The 17,101-nt window shown below is 59.0% G+C and overlaps 3 protein-coding genes across 3 annotated transcripts; 1 reads left to right on the top strand and 2 right to left on the bottom strand.

The window, feature by feature from the left end:
• The first annotated feature begins 6,025 nt into the window (after positions 1–6,025).
• MRPS26 (mitochondrial ribosomal protein S26) lies at positions 6,026–10,979 on the top strand. Its single transcript, XM_054064360.1, has 4 exons — positions 6,026–6,286; positions 7,532–7,669; positions 9,496–9,619; positions 9,966–10,979. Exons 1-4 carry the CDS (start codon positions 6,051–6,053, stop codon positions 10,095–10,097), a joined length of 630 nt encoding a protein of 209 aa, XP_053920335.1. The 5' UTR covers positions 6,026–6,050; the 3' UTR covers positions 10,098–10,979.
• A 187-nt stretch (positions 10,980–11,166) lies between these two features.
• LOC104064517 (neurophysin 1) lies at positions 11,167–14,676 on the bottom strand. Its single transcript, XM_054064362.1, has 2 exons — positions 11,982–14,676; positions 11,167–11,824 (listed from the first exon to the last, which is right to left on the bottom strand). Exons 1-2 carry the CDS (start codon positions 12,099–12,101, stop codon positions 11,573–11,575), a joined length of 372 nt encoding a protein of 123 aa, XP_053920337.1. The 5' UTR covers positions 12,102–14,676; the 3' UTR covers positions 11,167–11,572.
• Positions 14,677–14,696: 20 nt separating this feature from the next.
• LOC104064518 (vasotocin-neurophysin VT) lies at positions 14,697–16,733 on the bottom strand. Its single transcript, XM_009566864.2, has 3 exons — positions 16,462–16,733; positions 15,524–15,725; positions 14,697–14,881 (listed from the first exon to the last, which is right to left on the bottom strand). Exons 1-3 carry the CDS (start codon positions 16,639–16,641, stop codon positions 14,712–14,714), a joined length of 552 nt encoding a protein of 183 aa, XP_009565159.2. The 5' UTR covers positions 16,642–16,733; the 3' UTR covers positions 14,697–14,711.
• Between the last annotated feature and the right edge of the window lie 368 nt (positions 16,734–17,101).

Below are 17,101 nucleotides of genomic sequence, written 5' to 3'. Positions count from 1 at the left end.
AAAGCCCTAAGGATAAAGAAAATTCCTGAGGGCCATAGGGTACTGCATTAAAAAAATAGGTTAATCTGGTTTATTTTGATAGGTTTTCTGTTAGAAGGAGGTGTCTTCTGGAACACCAACCTGTTCCTCCTGCAATTGGTGGGACCATGCCCTGGTCAACTGGAAGAGTTCCATCCCCACTGCAGGTTCTGAGAGTGCAGGTTCGGAGTGGAGGTTTCACCCCAAGGATTTGTCTGGGCAATCTGGGTGATGATCGGGAGCAGGGAGGGGTGTCATGGCTTGGGGACAGTGACATTCTCACCCAGCCAAGGGAGGACTTGGGGACATGGGGTTGAAACCTAGGAAATCATGGAAAAGCCACCCCATGGGTTGGGCTGTCTGTGTTTTCCAGCACAGCTTTTCCAACCAGGGGGAATTTTCAGGGTGGAGGTGGCTCAGCAATGACATGTGGGAAAGGTGACCCTCAAGCAGCCCAAAACACCCCTCAAAAATGACCTCACTGCTGCCATCCTCCCCACTCCATCACCTGGCACCTCCTCATGAACCTCAACAGGAACTTTCACTCCTGAATTTGGAGCACTTTAGGCCAAAGCTGGAAGTCACGCTCGGAAAGAAGGCTGCCCAGGGAGATGGTGGAGTCCCTATCCCTGGAGGTGTCCAAAAGCCGAGTAGATGAGGTGCTCGGGGATCTGGTTTAGTAGTGGACAGGTACGGTTGGACTCGATCTCAAAGGTCTTTTCCAACCTAGTGATTCTATGACTCTACGAAACAAATGTGAGGACCTCAAAGAAAGGGCAACGGACCCTCCTGAGATGGGGACGTGGAAGCACCCTGAGCACTCCACCCCCAGTGATGCCAATGAGGTATCCCTTTTCCTTCTTTCCCAGGATCACTGGCAGTGGGGAATTTTGGGTCCTGGGGAGCTGCTGTGCCCTTTAACCCTCCCATCCTGCGGCCGCATCCAACTGCAAATAGCAGAGATGCGAGCAGCTGCTGGAAATAATCCGGGCTGGATCCTGCCTATATCCCCTCCCTGGGTTCCGTCGCATCCCCAGAGCCAGGAGCTTTGGGCTGTGTGGCCGATGCCAGCATCCAGCTCCAATTTGAGGGGCGATGAACCCAAAATAGGGGGAGAACTGGTGAAACAGGGGCTGGTGCTGCGTGGGGAAACTGAGGCACAGACACTTCTCTCCCTGCTTTTCACCAAGAGCATCCCTGCAGGTGTTGGCCATGGGGCAGGATGGATTTGGCCCTTTCCCAGTGTTTGGAAAGGAGCCCGTGGTGATGAGGGGAGTCAGTAGGGCAGACTCCCCTCCCACCAAAAAAAAAGGGGTGTCAGGGTGCTGTGCTCTTGTGCCAAGAGGTTTGGAGGGAAGGAGGCGATGGGGAGGCTGATGGTGAGGTCATGGTCCCCCATGGGACCGGTGGCGAGGCTGACACAACGTCATCACTGCCCAACCCTACAAATAGCGGCCACCACTCTGGTCACCACTCCAACCACCATTCCAGCCACTGCTCCAGCCACCACTCCGGCCACCACCACTGCCACCAGCACCCGCCCGGTCAGGTGAGGCTGCCCCAGCGGTGGGGTGATGGGTGGGGAGCGCTGGTGGGATGCAAGGATGGGTGGTGGGTTTACCTGTTGCCCTGAACCAGATCCTGGTGGTCCCTCTGGGGGCTGTCCTTGCTGCATCCAAACCCCCACACCACCCTGGGGTGGTGGCATCTCCAACCCCACCTCTAAGAGCACCCATAGGTGCTCCTCCCTCCAGCATCTCCAACCCATAGCCCATCCCTAAGAGCACCCATGGGCGATCATACCCTCTGCATCTCTGTCCCTGAACCCAGCCCTAAGAGCACCCATGGGTGCTCACACCCTTTGCCTCTCCATCCCCCAACCCACCCCACGCAGCATCTTGGGGTGCTCAGCCCTCCAGCGTCTCCATCCCTCAACCCACCCCAACCAGCACCCATGGGTGCCTCTCCAACATCTCCACCTCCGAACCATGCCAGGGAGCAGCCCTGGGTGCTCATCCCTCCAACCTCTTCTCTCCTGAGCCCCTCGTGTGGGCACTGGTGGGACAGGACCCCTTCTCCCCTCACAGCACCCCCCTTTGCAGCCCCCATGTGGGTGTCAGAGGGACAGGGACCCCCCCCTTTGCACCCCTGCGGTAGGTGCTGGTGGCTCAGTGTCCCCTGTCCCCTCAGACCCCCAGGGAGGTCGGTGTCCCTTTTCCCCCCCAGTGTCTCCGTGTCCCCTGTCCCCCCCTCTGCTCAGTGTCCCCTATCCCCCCCTCTGGTTCCGTGTCCCCTGTCCCCCTTCTTTGTCTCAGTGTCCCCTCCTTTGTCTCAGTGTCCCCTATCCCCCCCCCCTTGGTCAGTGTCCCCTGTCCCCCCCCCTTTGTCTCAGTGTCCCCTGTTCCCCCCCCCCCCCGCTCAATGTCCCCTGTCTCCCCCTCTGGCTCAGTGTCCCCTGTCTCCCCCCTTTGGCTCAGTGTCCCCTATATCCCCCCTCACTCAGTGTCCCCTATTTCCCCCCCCTCGCTCAGTGTCCCCTGTCCCGCCCCTCTGGCTAAGTGTCCTCTGTCCCCCTCTCTGTCTCAGTGTCCCCTGTCCCCCCCCTTTGACTCAGTGTCCCCCATATCCCCCCCCACTCAGTGCCCCCTATCTCCCCCTCCTCTCGCTCAGTGACCCCTGTCCCGCCCCTCTGGCTAAGTGTCCTCTGTCCCCCCTCTGCCTCAGTGTCCCCTGTCCCCCTCCTTTGACTCAGTGTCCCCTATCCCCCTCCTCTGGCTCCGTGTCCCCTGTCCCCCTCTCTGGCTCAGTGTCCCCTGTCCCCCCTTTGGCTCAGTGTCCCCTGTCCCCCCACTCTGGCTCAGTGTCCCCTATGCCTCCCCTCCTCTGGCTCAGTGTCCCCTGTCCCCCCAGCCCCGCTATGTCCCCCCGGCTGTCGCTGCTGCTGGCACTCCTGCTGGTCGCCTCCCTCCCTCGCTGCCCGGGACAGCACTGGTCCCACGGGTGGTACCCGGGGGGCAAACGCGACATCAGGGCCCCCCCGGGGCTGCAGGTAGGACCCGAGACCCCATTGTCATCCCCCCGGAGTCACACAGCCCCCCAGGTTCATATCCCCCCCCCCCCCCCCGAGTGACAGCCCCGTCCCCTCCCAGTGATGCTCACCATCATCCCACATGGATTATTCCCCCTCCCTCTGTCCCCCCTTGGGGTCTGTACCCCAGAGAACACCCCTCTCGTATTTGTGCCCCCCCCAATGAATTTGTACCCCACGCTCTATTTTTACCCCACTCCCCATAATCCCCCCCCCCCCTATTTATCCTCCCCAGATTATCATCCTGGGATTAACCCCCCTCGGATTATTCCCGCTCCCTGGTCATCTCTCCACTCAATTACACTCCCCACTTTCGGATTTATTCCCCCCCCCAACAAATTATCCCCCCCTTTTCGGATTTGCCCCCTCCCCCATTAACTCCCCCCCCCCCTTACCTTTCTGCAAATCATCTCTCTCCCTGGATTACTCCCCCTCCCTGGATTATTCCCCCCTCCTTGGATTATCCCCCCCCCGCGATTATCTTCCCCCCCCTCGGATTTATTTCCCCCCTCCCAGTTATCCCCCTAATTACTGGGTTACCCCTCCTAATTACCCCCCCTCGGATTTAGCCCCCCAATAACTCCCTCCTTTTATCTCCCCTCCTATTCCCACCCCTGGGATTTACCGACCCCCCATCTCCCCCCCGGGATTTGCCCCCCCAACAAACCTCTCCCTTTATCTCCCCCCCCATTCCCTCTCCTGGGATTTACACACACACACACACCCCCAATACCCCCCTCTCTTTATCCCCCCCCGATTCCCTCCCCCTGGGATTTACCCCCCCCAATACCCCTCTCCCTTTATCCCCCCCCATTCCCACTCCTGGGATTTACCCTCCCTCCCTTCATCCCCCCCCCCCCATTCCCACTCCTGGGATTTACTCCCCCAACAACCCACCCCCTTTATCCCCCCTCCCATTCCCACTCCTGGGATTTACCCTCCCAATAACCCCCTCCCTTTATCCCCCCCCCCCCATTCCCACTCCTGGGATTTACCCCCCCAATAGCCCACCCCCTTTATCCCCCCTCCCATTCCCCTCCCTGGGATTTACCCCCCCCCCCCCCATAACCCCCTCCCTTTATTGCCCCCCCCCCCGGGGGTTCCTGTCCGTGTCCCCTTGTCCCCCCCCCCATGTCACCCCCCCCCGCTCTCCCGCAGGTCCCCCCCCTGCTGCGGCGCTGCCTCTCCCCCCCGTGCCCCCCCCGGGAGCCGCTGCTGGTGAGGGTTGGGGGGGAATGGGGACAGTGGGGGTGACACGGGGGTGGCACCCACAGCGGGAGGGGGAGACGGATGGGGAACACATACATTGGGGAGGGGGGGGCATAGGGGGAAATAGGGACACGGCGGGTGGCACTGGATTGGGGGGGGCACAGGGCGGGGGGGGCGACATTTGGGGGGGGGGCACGGAGGGGGAGGGAATGGGGGGGCATCCATAAGGGGGGGGGACACTGGAGGGGGACAAACAGCGTGGCGGGAGGCGCTGGGTGGGGGACGGACAGGAGGGGACATGAGGGGGACACGGGACACACACACACTGGGGGGGGGAGGCACTGGGGGAGGAGAAAGACGAGGGGGGACCCGAGGGGACACACATATAGACCGCAGGGGGGGACACTTGGTGGGACACGGGGGGAGCATACACACTCGGGGGGGGGACGGACACAATGGAGGGAACATTGGGGGGGACAGGGGACACACACACTTGGGGGGGACAATGGGGGAGACAGGGGACACACGCACACACTGGGGGTGGCACTGGGTGGTACAGGACACACCGGGGAGGACACAGAGAGGGACAAGGGACACACACACTGGGGGGGACATTGGGGGGACAGGGGACACACACACTGGGGGGGACAATGGGGGAGACAGGGGACACACGCACACACGGGGGGGCACTGGGTGGTACAGGACACACTGGGGGGACATAGAGAGGGACAAGGGACACACACACGGGGGGGACAGTGGGAGTGACAATGGGGGGGATAGGGGACACACACACTGGGGGGATCATTGGGGGCACGGGGGGACAGACACTGTGGGGGGACAATGGGGGGGACAGGGGACACGCACACGCTGGCAGGGGACATTGAGGGGGACAGGGGACACACACACTGGGAGGGGACAACGGAAGGGACAGGGAACACATACACTGGGGAGGGTCATTGGGGGGGACCGGACACACACACACTGGGGGGCGTCATTGGGGGGACAGTAGACACACACTGGGGAGACATTGGGGGGGACAGGGGACACACACACATTGGAGGGGACATTGCGGGGACAGGGGACACACACACATTGGGGGGGCCACTGAGTGGGACAGGACACACGGGGGGGGACACAGGGAGGGACAAAGGACACACACACTGGGAGGGAACAGGACATTGGGGGGGACAGGGGACACACAGGAGGGGGGGGTGGGACACTTGGGAGGGGGTACCCACAGCAAGGGGGGGGACATGGGACACCCCGGGGAACACCCCCCCCCGCGGTCCTGTCCCCACCAGCCCCCTCTCCGCAGGTGGCCGCGCTGCGCCGGGACCCGCCCCCCCCGGGCAATAAAGGGGCTGCGGGACCCTGAACTGAGTGGCTGTGGATTTGGGGGGGCTGCGGCCCACGGGGGGGGAAACGTTTGGGAAGAGGGGGGCTGTGTTTTGGATGGGGGGGCTGTGTCCTGGGGTGAGTCTGTGTTGGGAGGGGTGGGGTCTGTGTCCTGAAGTGAGTCTGCGTTTGAGGGGGGGTGTGTCTGTGTCCTGGGTTGAGTCTGTGTTTGGGAGGGGGGTGCTGTGTTTTGGAGGTGGGGGTGTCTGTGTCCTGGGGTGAGTCTCTGTTTGGGAGGGTGGGAGGTCTCTTTGTCCCTCCCCGCTGCGGGCGCCAGGGAAACATCCGGTGTTCCTCCCCTCCCCGCCCGTCGCACCGCTGACGTCACTTCCGCCCCGCCATGCTGCGGGCTCTGAGGCGCTGCGGAGCGGCGGCGGCCCTGAGGGGCGCCGCGGGCGCCGCCGCCGCTCCTCTCGGGCCCTGCCTGGTCCCCTCGCGGGGCCGAAAGAGCCGCACTGACCCGCCCGCCAAGTCCAAGGCAGCGCGGGTGAAGCTGCCACCGCCCGTGGACCCCGAGGAGCTCTGGGCCGTGACCGAGCGGTACCGGCTGCACGGCCTGCTGCTCGGGGCGCTCCGGTACTGGCCGTGGGGCTGCTGGTGTGGCTAGTCAGGGCTGGGGCTGCTGTGAGGCTGCTGTAGAACAGGGTGTTCCACCCAGCGTCTGGCGTGGGGCTGGGTAGAAAACTGGGGCTGCTATGGGGCAAGGGACTGGGTGTGGGGCCGGGTGTGCGGCTGCTATAGGATGAGGGGCTGGGTAGAGAACTGGGGCTGCTATGGGGCAGAGGACTGGGTGTGGGGCTGCTATGGGGCAGAGGCTGTGGTGAGGCCAGGTACGGGGCTGCTGCAGAATGGAGTGCTGGGTGTAGCGTCTGGTATGGGGCTGGGTAGGAATGTGGGGCTGCTATGGCGTCGGCGCTGGGTGTGGGTTTAGGCCTGCTGGGGGCTGCGTGTAGGACTGGAGCTGCTGTGAGGCTGGGTGTGGGGCTGCTGTTGAATGAGGGACTGGGTTGAGAACTGGGGCTGCTATGCCACAGGAGACTGGGTGTGGGGCTGCTGTGGAGCAGAGCCTGCGGTGAGGCTATATATGGGGCTGCTGTAGAATAAGGGGCTGGGTGTAGTTTCTGGTATAGGGCTGGATGGGGAACTGGGGCAGCTATGGGTCTGCTGTGGGGCAGGGGACTGGGTCTGCTATTGGGCTGGGTGTGAGGCTGCTATGAGTTAGTGGCAACTTATGGGGCTGAGTGTGGGGTTAAGGTTGCTGAGGCCTCAGTATAGGATTGGGGCTGCTGTGAGGCTGATGTGGGGCTGCTATAGAACACAGTGCTGGATGTAGTGTCTGGCATGGGGCTGGGTAAAGAACTGGGGCTGCTATGGGGCAGGGAACTGGGTGTGGAGCTGGGTGTGGGGCTGCTGTGCGGCCGAGGCTGCAGTGCGGCCTCGTATGGGGCTGCTGTGGACCAAGGTGCTGGCTATGGGGCTGGCTGTGGGGCAGGAGACTGGGTGAGCAGGGCCAGGCCTAGGTCTGGGTGTACAGTATGAGGCTGTAGTGGGGCATGGGGCTGCTTTGGGACTGGCTGTGGGGCAGAGGGCCTGGTATAAGGCTATGGGGCTGTTGTGGGGCACAAGAGGCTTGTGCGGATCTGGAGCCACTTGAGAGCAGGGGCAGCCAGACCCCAGGTTAGTGTGGGCAGGGGAGGGATGGTGGATCTGGGGCTGCTGTAGGGCAAGGGGCTGGCTGTGGGGTTGCTGTGGGGCAGGTTTGGGAGAACTTGGCCCCAGACTGGAGCTCAGTGCCCTCTTTTTGTTGCTCCTTCCCTGCAGGGCTGAGTTCCGAGCTGAGGTGCTGCAGAAGAAGCGGGAGGCGTCACTGGTTGGGGAGGACTCGGTGGAGCTGATGCAGGAGCACCAGCGCCTAATGGCCTGGAACAATGAGGAGAATGCCCGGCAGCGGGCACGCAGGTCAGCCTGGGGCCGCGTCCTTCCCTTCTGCCCTGTGCAGAACAAAATTCCACACCTGGCCCAGAGTCTGGCTTTGTTTTTATGAAGACCTGAATTTCATAGAATCATAGGATGGTTTTGGTTGGAAAAGACCTTTAAGTTCATCGAGTTCAACCATCGATCCAGCTCCGTTAAGTTTGGCACTAGACCACGTCCTGAAGTGATATCTACTCCTCTTTTACCAGGGATGGGAACTCAACCACCTCCCTGGGCAGCCTCTGCCAGTGCCTGAGAACCCTTCCAGTAAGGAAATTCCTCCTGATGTCTAGCCTAAATCTCCCCTGGTGCATCTTGAGGCCATTTCCACTTGTCCTGTCACTGGCTACTAGGGAGAAGAGACCAACCCTGACCTCGCTGCAACCTCCTTTCAGGCAGTTGTAGACAGCGCTAAGGTCTCCCCTGAGCTTCCTGGAGACTAAGCAGCCCCAGGTCCCTCAGCCACCTCTCGTAACCCTTGTTCTCCAGCTCCTTACCCAGCTCCATTCCACTTCTCTGGATGTGCTCCAGCATCTTGATGTCCTTCTTGTAGTGAGGGGCCCAAAACTGACCCTAGGATTTGAGGTGTGGCTTCATCAATGCCAAGTACAGGGCTCATGTTCAGCTGCTGTCAGCCAGCACCCCCAGGTCCTTCTCTGCCAGGCAGCTTTCCAGCCACTCTTCCCCAAGGCTGGAGCTGCGCAGGGTTGTTGTGTCCCAAGTGCAGGACTCGGCACTTGGCCTTGTTGAACCTTGTGCAGTTGGCCTCAGCCCATGGATCCCGCCTGTCCAGATCCCTCTGCCGAGCTTCCCCACCCTCAGGCAGATCAACACTCCCACCCAACTTCATGTCATCTGCAAACTGACTGAGGGAGCACTGATTTCCCTCATCTGTGTCATTGATAAAGACATTGAACAGAACTGGTCCCAGCACTGGGGACACTGCTTGTTACTGGTAACCATATGGATTTAACTCCATTCAACTTTGTGCCTGGCCACCCAGCCAGGGTTTTCACAGAACCATAGAATGAGTTGGAAGGGACCTCAAAGCCCCTCCAGTTCCAACTCCCTGCCATGGGCAGGGACACCTCTCTCTGGATCACGTTGCTCAAAGACCCATCCAACCTGGCCTTGAACACCTCCAGGGATCGGGCAGCCACAATTTCTCTGGGCAACCTGGGCCTGGGCCTCACCACCCTCATCGGGAGGAATTTCTTCCTAATGTCTAATCTCAATCTTCACCCTTCCAATTTAAAGCTGTTCCCTCTCATCCTGTCACTCCAGGACCTTGTAAAGAGCCCCTCCCCAGCTTTCCTGTAACCCCTTCAGTACTGGAAGCTCCTCTAAGGTCTTCCTGGAGCCTTCTCCAGGCTGAACAACCCCAACTCTCTCAGCCTGTCCTCACAGCAGAGATGCTCCAGCCCTCACATGATCTTTGTGGCCTCCTCTGAACCCATTCCAACGGTTTTGTGTCCTTGTATTGGGGATTCCAGAACTGGACACTTTAGGTGGGGTCTCCCAAGAGCAGAGCAGAGGGGAGGAATCGCCTCCGAGCCATGAGCCACCAGCTTCTCTAGGAGAATGCTGTGGGAGGCAGTGTCAAAGGCCTTACTAAAGTCCAGGTAGACAATGTCCACAGTTTTGACCTCTGAACAAACTTGGGGTCTGCCAGCCTCTCCCCTGGTGCAGCTGTTTGACTCATTCCCCTTTGTCCTGTGGGATTTGCATCCCGAAGGATTACCCTGTCTCCCCCTGCTGAGCGTAAGCATTCAGCAAAGCCTTCTCATTCTGTTTTCCTTTCTGTGTGGCAGAGAGGAAAGGATCAGGAAAGAAGAGGAAGAACAGAAGAAGCAGAAGGTGCAGGCTGCGGAGAACAAGGCCAAGAAGATGGAAGCTTTCCTGAAGGAGAAGGAGAGGGAGGTGCTCCAGCTGCAGGTAGGAGCTGCCAGCAGTTGTGGCAAGGAATGTGATGGCAGCTGGTGGGAGCGATGTGGAAGCAGTTGACTTATTTCCCAGAGTGGAAGCTCGGAAGCGTTAGCACCTTCCCAGAGTGTTGGCAGCTTGTGGGTGGGATGGAGGTTAAGGGAGAGCTGTGAAAACAGAGGGTGGAATAATCCTTACAGAGAGGATAAAGGTTTCTTCATTTCGGATCCGGCTCCTGCTGAGGCCCCAGCTGGTCTTGGGGATCCATGGGCTCTGCAGGCATCAGCAGCTCCTGCGCTGCCGATAGCGACTCAGCCACCATCGTGCTCTGAGAGCTCTTTGCTTATCTTTCCTCCAGGAGGAAGCCAAATCCTTCATCACCCCTGAGAACCTGGATGCACGGATCGAGGAATGCCTGGACAATCCTCGCAACTACAACTTTGCCATCGACAAGGAGGGGCGGATTGTTCAACGGACAGTGTTATCATAGCGGCCGTGGCCCGGGGCTGGCCTGAGGCTCTGCTAATAAGCCAGTTCCTTCCTTTCAATGGATAAATTGCCCATGGAATTTTTGGAGGTAGCCTGCGGCTCCGGCTGTGTGTCTTGTGAAAGGTTAACACCTGCGAGAAGGGGGATGAGAGAGGGAATTGGGCCCCAAAAGCCTCTGTCTGAGGCCTGGGAGCAATGGCAAAGCTGCTGCTGTTCCTGTGCCTGCTCGTCTCTCTTCTCAATCCCACCTCCCGTAAGTATGGATCCCTCCCACGTTCCCACGTGGCAGATCCTGGCTCAGCAGCCCAGCATTGTTGGTGTTTTGACCCTTTTGAAAGAAAACAAGGTCTGAATGGTGCTGTGGGGAATGCTCACGCTCTGCTTGTTGTTGTTTGAGAGGGAATTAACTGTTCCGCTCTTCCTGCTCCTTCTTGAAACCCTTTTTTGCCCACCTGGTGGTGTCGCTGAGTGGGAAAACGGTGCAGAGAACGGCTGAGCAATACTGGCTTGTGCGTATCCCCTTTTCCTCCCCTCCTCAGCCGCCTCTGTTTCCCACCTGGGGGTTCTGCTATGGATGATGCTGTCACTCCTCTGGTCGTGGCTCTCGCTGGAGCCTCTCAAGACTCGCTGTGGTCTTCCAGATGGAGCCGCTTTCCCTTTGGAGCCTCCGAGAGTGCTGGGAGTGAGCTCTGCCCCAAACCCATGGATTGTTGAACTTCCTGGTGTTTGCTGACTGCCCACAGCTCCTTCTGCCCTCCCTCAGGTAGAACATTGGCTCCAGGAATTTGGTCTAAATGCTTGCTTTTTATCTATACTTTCCCCAAAATGGCTTTTTTTCCCTCCTGAGCTGCCAGTCAAGCGCACAAAAACCACAGACATCGGGGTTTTTTTCTGTACAAGTTTTATTTCTAATTAAGATCATCATCTAAATCGGAGTTGCAGATCTCGGCAGGTCTGTTCCTGGCGTAATGCCTGGCTGGCACAACTCTGTAGGAAAAGGATTGCACCGGATTTTCTCCCAGGGTGGTCTAAGCAAACAGCATTTCATGGTCACAGGAGGAGTCTAGGGCACAGCCCTCTGCACCGGGAGAGAAAGGGGAGAGTGTTGGGTGAAGCGGGATGGTGGGAGCCAGTCCTCAGAGACCCCCATGTGTTAATAGCTTCAAGCCAGGTTGCATTTGCTTTGAACCCTGACACCAGGGCAGAATTCCCCCCAGGATTTGTATCAGGATCTCATCTGACCTAGGGAGGTGGCTGGGATTTTTGGAGAGCCATAATGAAAGTGAGAGGGACCGTGGGCTTCCCCGCTCTGCTAGTCTCCTGCTTTGGGTTGCTCTCTGCTTTTCCCCTTCCCTGGAACCCCGTGGGTTATTCTCTCCTTCCTGGGGTTGGGATCTGGTCTTCCTGGATTGGGGTGACCCTGGCTGTTGGGGAGATGGATGGGGCAAAGCTGATCCTTGAGGAGCATCCCCGATATCATAACCTCTCCCCCGTGAGGGTCCCGGCACTGGTACTGCGCTCACCGCTGCTGCAACAGATTCCAGGGGCCGCGCAGCTCCCTCCGTTGCTGCCGCAGGCTTTGCCTCCGGATGCACAGGGTGTCGGCAAGAAGTTCTCTTCCTGGCAGCGCAGGGTTTCGGAGGTGCCGAGGTAACAACCCAGCTCTTCCCCACAGCAGATGTTGGGACCGAAGCAGTGGCCCTTGTTCCTGGGACCGCAGGGCAGGCACTGCTCCGGGAACAGCGGGAGGAAGAGGTATTTGGAAAGGCATCAGGTTTGAGCCTTGCCCCTGGTCCATCCTTCCCTTCTGCCGGCATCTTCCCCACAGGAAGGTTGGGAGAAGATGAGGACGTTTCCCATCCCGCCTGGCTCCCGCTGGACCTACCTTCCTCATGTCCATGTCCAGGACGGCGCGTTTACCTCCGATGGGACAGTTCTGGATGTAGCAAGCGGAGGAGAGAGCCAGGAGCCCCAGGAGGCAGCTGGCAAGGGCCTTGCAGAGCATGGTTGTGGATCGAGGAGCTTTGGCTTCTCATCCCGGCCAGCGGGCACGTTTATATATTGTCCCAGCTCCTACTTACGCATTCTGGCACTGGCGTCACCCATTTCCCTTAAAAATCAAAAGGCATTGCTTTCCACACCAGAGGCCTCGGCTAATAGCTGGAGGTCGAGGACGTGAGGTCAAGGCCAAGGTGTTGGTTTTCTCCTTGGTGATGACTCTGACGACGGCTGGGAGAACGTGAGGAGGCTGCGGATGTGGTTTGGGGCTGGGGTCCCTTCTCTGCCGACTCTTTGTGGCTTGTCCCACTGCTGGCATGGGTTGGGTAGGGATGGAAGGGGGGCATCTCCACAGCCTGGTGGGATGTGTCCTTCCAAGAGTCGGGTGAGCAGAGGCTTTGTGCTTCCCTTGGCTTCAACTCCCGTCTGCTGGGAGGAAACCAAACTCATATCCTCCTCTGGGATTGTCTGTGGGATCTGAGGTGGGGTGCACGGTGCTGGTCCTCTCCACCCATCTCTGCGTGGCCTTTGGGAGATGCCCAGCGCTGGGCTCATCCTGCTCTGGGATGATGGTGACACCAAGCCCATCCCTACCTGCTCTAACAGCACCAAGGAAGCCTGGGAACACCAAACCTCCTTGGCAAAGGCCTGGAACCCCAAATTTCTCCCTTGCTTCTGTCCTGGAGCCACACATGGGGCTTGAAGATGGTGCTGTGGGCAACGTTGTCAGCAGGTGAAGCACTTTCTGGAGAAACAGCACTGAGGACAGGGCTGAAGGCTGAAGGTCCTGCTCACCCCAACCCCTCGCCTTCATTATCACAATTAAGAGCGTCCTGCCTTGAATAAATTCCTCTGCTGCAGGCAAGTCATGTGTCCATAGAGACCATTACCCTGCTCCCTCCCTGCACCTTCTTAATTGGGAATTAGGCAGCCTGGAGCCCAATATCCGTGACCTCTTCTCCTCCCGTTTGGCTTGCTTTAAAATCAGCCACTTAGCCTGATCACAGCAGCCGGCAGTGAGGGCAACCAGGTCCTTGTCATCCGCCTAGAGTCAGGCAGCCGGTGACCTCTGGTCCCTGGGGAGAAGCCGGGTGCTGTGGTCCATGTGAATGGCTTGGAAGTGGAGCTCAGCATCTGCCAGGTGCCATCCCGGTAGCTCAGCACCAACTGCTCGCCTGCTGTGGTGTGAGGTGGGGGGGAAACCACCACCCAGGAGACATTGTGGCTGGTTTGGGGGTGCTGGCACCCTCCTGGGTGGGGTTAGGAAGCATCTTGAGGAGATAAATGTGGAACCACCTGCTCCCCAGTGATCAGCTCCAGGTGCTGGACCCCAGTGCTGAGGCTCCCATCAGCCTGGAGCATCATCCTGGCTCAGCCTTGCATCCCCATTACTGCAAGAGGTGTGGGGTTCACATCCTGCATCCCGAGACGGGCTGAACACCAGGGCTGGGCTACATCAGCCCCATTTCTTCATTCCATGGGTGTCCAGGGTCAACTGTCCCTGTTGGCATTGCTGCTTTCCCAAAGATTTTGGGGTGATTTCAGGTCCCCCCACCTCCCCAGGGCTGGAATATGATGCTCATTGCGGAGATTGGGGGCTGGATCAATCCTGCACCCCGTTGGAGGTGCGGGGAGCTGGTGGGAGCAGGATGGGTCCTTCTGGCGTGGAGGAGCTCCACCTCTCCGGAGGTGCCACCTCCCTCGGGGATGTTATAAAGGACGAGTGTTCCCCCTACACCACTGCCAGATCCCAGCCAGAGCGAGCCTGGAGCAGGGACCCTGTCGGGGTAAGAGACCTGAAAAGGGGCTGGGGTAGCAGCACCCCACACTTGGGGGGTGATGGTCTAATCACCAGGGACTGATCCTGCCCATCAGTGTCTGGAGGAGATGGTGGGAAAAGATGAGACTAGGGGAGAGTGTGAAGCTGGGAGCCCAAACCTTTTACTCTTGGGTGGGTTTTTTTTGTGTGTATGTTTTTTTCTTGCTTTTTGTCATTTTTAGCAGACGTGGCTTGAAGCTGCCTGTGATGCCGGTTCCTGAAAGCAACAGGGATCTAAATCTGCCCCAAAGAGGTTTCTTGGCTGAGAGGTAACACAGTAGTGGCACGTCCAAGCCATCCCCAGTCTCCTGGGACTGGGAGTGTGACTGGGAGTGCTGGGGTGCTCTGCACCAGTGAGAGCTGCTTAGAGATCTGGTTTAGTAGTGGACAGGTACGGTTGGGCTAGATGATCTCCGAGGTCTTTTCCAACCTAGGGATTCTATTCTGGGGCTCCTGGGGTGGGATTTGGTGACTATGTCCCAAAGACCAGCTCTGCCTGGGCTTCTTCCCCTTTGTGCAACAAGGGGCCAAATCCTGCTCCCAGTCTAGCAAAACCTGCTGTGGGTGGGAGCTGAACCACACGGGGCTGGATGGGGATTTAGTGAGCAGGGATGAAGACCATCCAAGCTCCAACCTTGCCATCCCCATGCCCCTCGGAGCCCTGAACCCCGCTGTGACCCATCCCCAGCACCCCAGATGAAGCCATCACAGTGCACGAGGACTTTTATTGGGTCTCATATTTACAAGGCTGCGGTGGGAGGATCGGAGATGGTGGAAGGGGACGCCCGGCGCTCTGGCTCAGAGGAGGGGATGCTTGCCCTGCTGCTGCTGCTGCCGGTTCGCCAAGTGCATCAACTTGAGGAGCAGATCTCCGGCCGAGCCATCCAGCACCGTCAGGTTCTTCTCCGCTGCCTCCTGAGCCCCATCGCTGCCCTCATCCAGGCAGCTGGCATCCATCGTGCAGGTTTCTTCAGCAGAAAGCAAAACGCCGGGGTAGGATAGGTTATTTAGGACCACGAGGGGCTTATTTTCAGGTGGGGAAGGGGTTGGTGGCAGCTGGGGGTGCCTGCACGCCTCATGCTCCAGCTTTATTCCTCCCAGTGACCAGGGAGTGGAGCTGGATGGGCTCATTCCAGCACATGGGAGAGGCTTGGCTGTGAAAGATGGTGGTGGCTCCAGAAGGAGCTCCAAGCCCTTATCGTAGCAGCATGGAATGGTTTGGATCGGAATAGACCTTTAAAGCCCATCCAATCCAACCCTCTGCAGGAGCAGCGGCATCTTCACCCAGATCAGGTTTCTCAGAGCTCCATTAAACCTGACGTTGGATGTTTCCAGGGATGGCACATCTACTACCTCTCTGGGCAACCTGGGCCAGTGTTTTTGGGCAATCTGAGCCAGTCACTCACCACTCTCTTCATAAAGCTTCCCTCCCTTATATCTAGTCTGTCCTCAATCATCCCAAAATGGAGACAACACTTCTGCCACTCCATGCCTCAGTTTCCCCTTTATAAGGCGAGCGCTGACTGCCCTGTGCCATCGCCATCCCCCCATGGCCTCAAGACCCCCCAAACTCTCCTCTCTGTCCCAGTTGCCCCCACCCATTACGTTACCGGAGGTGCAGCAGATGCCGGATGCAGCGCAGCGGCCGCCGGAGCCACAGGGCTGCCTGCCGGCCTGGCAGGGTGAAGGCAGGTAGTCTTCCTCGGTGCAGCGCTTTGTCTCCGCCGTGCCCAGGTAACAGCCCAGCTCGGAGCTGCAGCAGATGCTGGGGCCGAAGCAGTTGCCTCTGTTCCCAGGGCCACAGGGCATGCACTGGGGGAAGAAACCGCTGAGCCCCGCTGAACCCCCAAAAAAGGGAGCACCCACTGCTTACACCCCTTTATGTTCAAACACAGCCAGCCCTTGGGGTGGCACGGGGGGGCCTGTCTTGTCCCTGCCACAAGCAGAGTGGCCTCGTGCTGGTGCTGCCCCTGCTTTGGGGCTCCCTACTGCACCCCGTATCCTCCCTTTCCCCACTCCGTGGGGTGCCTGCCATATCCTTCAATGAGAATTCTTGGCTGTCACCAAGCTTGGTCCCTTCTTTGAGGTGACAAGAGCATTTCAGGGTGCTCATTCCTCTGTCACTGCCCTACTATGTGCCCTTGGGTGTGTCTTCATAGAATGGTTTGGGTTGGAAGGGGAACTTAATGGTCATCCAGTTCCAACCCCATGCCATGGGCAGGGACACCTCCCACTGGACCAGGTTGCTCCAAGCCCCATCCAACCTGGCTTTGATTGAACACCTCCAGGGACGGGGCAGACACAGCTTCTCTGGGCAACCTGTGCCAGTGCCTCCCCACCCTCACAGGAAAACATTTCTTCCCAAGATCTCATCTCCTCCAGCCCTCCCAAATAAACCGGCATGCACCGTGCTGCTTGTGGGACCGTGGTGTGGCCAAGGGTGATGTCACCCGCAGGTGATGGGGAGATTCTGCACCTCATGGAACCACTGTGTCCCCCTGAAGCTGCCATGCCATGCCATGCCATCCCATGCCATCCCATCCCATACCTGTCGGAGAGCTGTGTCGGGCAGGGCTCGCTTGCCGCCCCGGGGGCAGTTCTGGATGTAGCAGGCAGAGGACAAGGCGAGGAGGCAGAGGAAGGAGAGGGGCAGCGAAGGTTCGGCCATGGCGAAGGGTGCCCGCAGCTGTGCCAGGGGAAGCCGGACGCTCCGCCACTCGCTTTGCATCTGCCCCTGTGCTGTGCCGGCTGCTATTTATGCCTCTGTCACCCCTTCCCAGGGGAGGAGGAGGAGGAAGAAGAGGGCTGGGTTGTTTTTTGTTGGGTGTTGGTTTTTTTTTTCTTTTTCTTCCTTTCTTCTTTTTTTTTTATTCCCAAATTGCATCCAAGCGAATGTGTAATTAAGGTGATTCAGTGCAGGAGCGCAAGCAGCAGCGCTCGGTGCTGGTGAATCTCCCCCTCTCTGAGTCGTGGCTGCTCTGAGGGGTCTGGGCCACCCCAGGGAGGGGGGCTGGGTGGGGAGGGAGGGGGGAGTTTGAGGAGGGGTGGTCAGTAAGAAGGTGTTGGGGTTGGGGGGAATGTGGGTTGGGGGAGCGACACTCAGGCAGAATGCAATGGTCTGGATGGGATACAGGTTTTGGGAGAGGTGGTGGTTTGGAAAGGGTGGTGGTTTGCGGCTCATTCAGAAG

This window comes from Cuculus canorus, chromosome 4 (genome assembly GCF_017976375.1).
Source record: "Cuculus canorus isolate bCucCan1 chromosome 4, bCucCan1.pri, whole genome shotgun sequence".
In the NCBI taxonomy this organism is placed as follows: Eukaryota; Metazoa; Chordata; class Aves; order Cuculiformes; family Cuculidae; genus Cuculus; species Cuculus canorus.
Note: the sequence above shows the minus strand (reverse complement) of the source record. Positions and strands in the feature narration are given on the sequence as shown.